This window comes from Pteropus alecto, unplaced genomic scaffold (assembly GCF_000325575.1).
Source record: "Pteropus alecto unplaced genomic scaffold, ASM32557v1 scaffold79, whole genome shotgun sequence".
In the NCBI taxonomy this organism is placed as follows: domain Eukaryota; kingdom Metazoa; phylum Chordata; class Mammalia; order Chiroptera; family Pteropodidae; genus Pteropus; species Pteropus alecto.
The window spans coordinates 2,161,180-2,166,551 of NW_006494612.1; the positions used below are offsets into that span (position 1 = coordinate 2,161,180).

Consider the following 5,372-nt stretch of genomic DNA (forward strand, 5'->3'; position numbering starts at 1 on the left):
GGGGGGAAGTGGACGAAGCACCACTGTTGTCTGGCTATATCTCAGGAGGAAGGCAGAGCCACTTCAGTACCTGCCTAGCTCTCCCCTCTGTCTGCTTTATTTGCCAAGGATCAAACTAATGCAACGAAACTGGGTAGGACCAAAAGGACTATGGAGGAGCTTGAAAACAAACAAGGAAAAACGCAAAAGTTTTTTCAGCCAGATAAATTTTAGGACAGGGTCTGCTCAGTCGAATGCAAACTGCCAACTGAGGCCAGGCTCCTGGGATAAATCAGTGTAAGATGGCTTCGGCTATGACAAAAACGATGCAGCCAAAGAAAAGCAAAATGAGTGTGAGCAACTTAAAAAAAGTTAAAAAGAGAGCTGTGTTGACTTTGGGGAAAATTAACCCATACCATGAAACGTAAAACTACGATTTATAAGTGTTTTTTTCTTTTTATTAGAACCAAAAAACAAGATTTTTCCAAATAACATAAAACTATATATTTAGAATATTAACTTTTAATTCAGTTTAACAAAAGCGGAATTTATTCTCAGTCTGTTCTAGAAAACAGTTTTTTAATGCCAGATGTGACTACAGATTTTTATTTTGAGCTTTTAGCTATCTGCACTGTGTGTGTCCTAGTACATATATAGACCAAAGGCTGGATCTAAGGTTATCCTTGTTCATACTAATTTTTCAAACAACTTAGAACAACAGTTGGTCCTGACCCCAGAAGAGAGACTCAGGATATAAGATTAACAAGACTGTAGTTTTAGGTGTTCGCATTTCCCTTTGTTCTGAGTGTCTGTTTTACGGTTTTATTCTCATTAATTTTGGCTGTAATACAGCAAATGTGGTTTTCAATAATAGCATTATATTTCCATTTCCCAAAAGAGACCCAAATATTAGTATGATTTTTAAACTGAACAACATTAGTAAAAAGACTCTCACCTGGAGATAAAAAGGAAGTAAACTGATAGAAGATCTCAGTGTCCTTCTTCTGGCCGCTGTACCCCACAATGCTGCCGACCTCGAGCGGGAAGGACTTGAGGAGAGCACCAGTGGCCAGGTCGTGAAGCTGCAGAGTGTTCTTCACGTCATGGAGGTAGCATAACACCAAAAAGTTAGACCTGACGCAAGCCACCCATTCTGAAAAGATAAGGATAGACAAAGCCTAATGTAGTTTTGAAAAAGAGTAAAAAGCATACTTATGTCATCGAACAATAGTTTTTGAGCAATCCGTTGTGCTATGCAACAGTGAGACTTGCAAAGTGATTTTATAACAGGTTTATAACTGGTTTTAATCATTCATCTAACTTCCGGCATACTCCTTTAATAAATGATTATCGTTGTCATGTCCAGGGGAAACAAAATATTCTCTAACTTGGGCCAGGAGCTTTTGACAATCTAGATAGAGTGCGTACTACAAATAAACTGCCTACCTACTTTGTGTCCAATATCATGCTACAGGAAATATAAGAAGGAAAAGAATAAAAACCAAATCATGATTCATTTCTGTCAGGGTTGCTTATTCAATAAAAATGTATTAAGCCCTTGGTAACCTGCAAGGTGCTGAGAGACAAGCAGAAAGATGATATCACTTCTGCCCTTAACATACAATCAGATGAAAATACTAGTAGTAATGTGTAAGCAAAGGTAAGTGGGTAGCTGGCTGGGGACCTGAAAAAGTGAGAGCCTTTCAGCAAGTGCCAAGCTGCATCTTGAGTACAGGGGTGTGGAGATGGGGGTCCCTGGGGTGGTGTCAGCAGGGATGAGGTTAAGGTAAGAAGTCAGGCGACTTAAGGAATGAGAAGCAAGCTAGGGATGAGAAGAGAAAAAAGGAAAATGAACGAATGAATGATTGAACAGCAGGACGGACGGGAGAGAGGCTGGTAAAGAGATCAAGTGAGAGATCCATTTTCAAGAAGAAAAAATCTGTTCAGTTCGGGGCTGGGTGGCAGTGGTGCTGGTGGTCTCAAGGTGGAGTCAGTGAGCTGGGGAAGAGTGGAGTTGAGCTCTGAGTTTGCTTTCACTGAGGAGCTAATGTTTGGAGAGAAGTGACACAAATCAGGATCACATCAGTGAAGGATATAGAACACGGAAGGTACACAAAAGGATGAAGGGGAGAACAGTAAGAACACTACTGCAATGAACCAATCAAATCAAATCGAGGGGGAATAAAGTCGTTTCCCAAGATTCCCCAGGACTTGGTGACTGTGGGGATATGGAGAGTAAGGTGGAGAGATGAGACCTTCTGGACAACCAGGGTTGCGACTTCAATAATGGTGCTGCCAACAGACAGAGCTGGGAGAGTGGAGGTGAGCGAGGGAATGGGGAAAGGAGAAAACAGAAGGGCAGGCAGAGAGCACAATCCAGTTCGTTTCAGACAAGATTAGCCCAAGATAAGGACAGGCAATCCAGAGGGAGAGATGCTGCAGTGGACAGAAACAAGGACACAGGGCTGCAGGGAACAGCTCAAACATGTGGAACAGACAAGCCTTTCTCGGGGATGTAGTGGTGGGATCCTTGACAATGCTTACTTTTATAACCTAAGAAACTAGCAATTCACGCTTATAACATCATCAGTTATCAACATGAACAGGGCATCTGCCAGAAGGAACTCTGAAGATCACTAGAGGTCTCAATCTTGTTGAGTTGTTTAGATCACCAAAATAAAATTTTCCTCAAGTGAAGATATAAAGAACTCTTTCTTCCCTCTCTATTCTTACATCTAAAAGTCATTTGCTCATTCTCCAATATGATTTTTTTAAAGTGCCTCAATCAAGCAATATATTTCATGTGGCTTGAATGTTTTAAAGAAAGTATGGGGAAAAAACTGAAGTAAATTATTTCTGTCAAAGAATAATTAATCTGCATTAACTATGAGTATATCAGAATTATAAAACAAACAAAGTGAATCAGAAAAAGACAAGCTGATCTGTAGACGGTCATTAATAAAAGCTGACTTTAGAGCTATACTTTATGACTCATCTCTAGTTTTTATTCTCAATAGGGCATTCTGTGCTAATGATATATAGAAAATTCAATTGTGCCTCTCTTTGAATTTATGAGATCTAGTGAATACTGAAGGCTTCCCCTTTCCAGTCTAAAGAACTTAAAATCTTTCAGAAGGGAGGCTATAAAAATACATCACCCCCCAAATCTCAGGTCATTGATTTGCATTTCATTACATCTACAAGTGAAATAGGATGTTACCTTAAGGCACAGTCAAACCACTTTGGGGGGTGCTAAAAGGAAGAAAAGTCACATGTCTTGGAAAATAATTAACATCTCTGATAGCTCCCTATATGTGAATCACTGTTCCAACCTGATTTGTACCTGAAAAACACCGAGGGCACGCTCATGACACTTATGCCACCAAAATTTCACTCACTTGGACCTGCCAATACATGAGGTCAATTCATGTGGCATTTATGAAGCACTCCCTAAATCTGGCTATTAGCATCCTTTGGTGGGGGAGGGGTTAGTGGAGGTGGGGCAGGCACTCTGTCTCAGTTTGGACAGAAGCTATTAGGCTAGCAAAGTCACTACAAACCAGATTCTTCACTTGAAGATGTTAAAGGAAATGGCCAAAAACCTGTTCTTTGACTCATGGACACCTCATCCAAATATAACTGAGGGTCACAGAGTAAATGGAGGGTTTTAAAGAGACAACTGAAGGGATTTCATGGGGAGGTCTTAAGTCCCCCTCCCCATGGGGAAGAAACTCAGCCTGAGGCGGACAGAGCACTGGTGCCTAATCCAAACCCGAGAAGCTAAAGGCGCTGTGACTAGAATGTCCAGAAAGGAGAAGGGCTGACTAAGTACTTTAGGGGAAGGGCTGGAATGGGCTGCTGCCTCGGATGTGCAGATGTGAGTTTTGCCTGATAGAGCGGGCATGTGGTTGTCTTGGGTCCCATCTAATAGAACTATCTGGAGGAGTGTGGAAACCTCCGTACAGGAAAAGGTGGAGGGGTGCAGCTAGATGCCCAGGGGCTGAGGAGACTCTCAAAGACCCAGAGTGCTGCTTCCTCTAGGGCTAAGGGAACTGCGGGAGGAAGGGCCCACGAGTGCCTATGAAAAGCTCTCACTGAAGGTGAGAGTGAGCGTAACCACCTGCCCACATTCCCCCTCTACCTGCTAAGGAAAGCCAGGCTCAAACACCTGCCAGGCACAGAGCACAATGCTTTCAGCCAGGGGAGAAAGTCCCTTACTTTTCCAGGACATAAACCTGGATCTGTATGACTCTGACACCTGTGCATTTAACTCACTGAAAACACCTGTAAGGACTGCTTTATCTGAGACAGGGTCACTTTGCAGATCGCAAAAGGAATTATTTTCCTAATCATATACCTTATACCTTGCCATTTTGGGATGGCCCTAGCTTTTATCCCCATTCAACCCATCAGCAGAAGTTCACTTCCAATAAGTAAACTCTTTACTGGCTTAAAGATAATTGGACTCTCCTTTTGTGTAAAAAACTGTAGCAAAATTAGTGAGTCTTATTCTAATCAAATCCAGCTTTCAAGCAATAAATAATTTATAAAGCAGCATATCAGTTTTGGAAAATCACAGAAAAAATGAGTAAAAGGGAACTTAGAGGCGCTATGAAACACGATTGATAACAGAGGTGAGATTCTCAAGTGGTTAATGCGGCTCGGTGCACACAGCAGCAACTGCAATGGATTTCAATTAAATCTGACGAGAGTCTATTCTCTTTTCTAATAAGAGGACTGTCAACCTACCCTACGATTCACAATATGGATAATATAAACAGCCAAAGGTTATTCGAAAGCTAAAAGCTAAAGATTCTAAATCCAAATGGTTAGAAAAATTAAATTGATTATCAGACAATAACTACGCAGACGACTGATATTAAAAAAAAAGCACTATCTTTGACAGTCTGATCATATCTTCACAATGATCATGAGGACCCTGCATGACACTGTCCTAACTAAAAAGACGTCCAATAGTAAATACTTGGTTGTGTTATATTTAGACACTTCATTTCCAACGATTTGAGGTTGAAGGTTCTTTACCTTGTACACTGGTCACGCGAGAATGAGAGATATACCAATTTGCTGATGTTTGTACCAAACACAAAAGCACAATTTTCAAGCAGCAGTCTTACCTAAGACATCTTTCTCGTGCTCAGGAACGAGCACTTTCCACTTAGACTCGTCAGGGTCTGTGAAGTCGATGTTGATCAGGCGATAGTTGGGAGAATGGCGGTTTGTCTTGAACGTGAACACTGTCCCCTCGTTGGTCACATAGTCGTATTCTCCTTCGAAGTTGTCAATCAGTTTTACCCACTTCAGGATTCCTAGTGAGAGATCAAGCATCCCTGTCACCACTCCCGAATTTAAAATGGTGTGGTTTGTGTGTAGGG

The 5,372-nt window shown here is 41.5% G+C and overlaps 1 protein-coding gene across 1 annotated transcript in view; it reads right to left on the reverse strand.

The window, feature by feature from the left end:
- PREP (prolyl endopeptidase) overlaps nt 1–5,372 on the reverse strand; it is a 103,923-nt gene that overhangs the window by 46,063 nt on the left and 52,488 nt on the right. Inside the window, 2 exon segments of the mRNA XM_015600133.1 lie at nt 935–1,132; nt 5,115–5,308. Coding sequence (XP_015455619.1) covers nt 935–1,132; nt 5,115–5,308 — 392 coding nt within the window.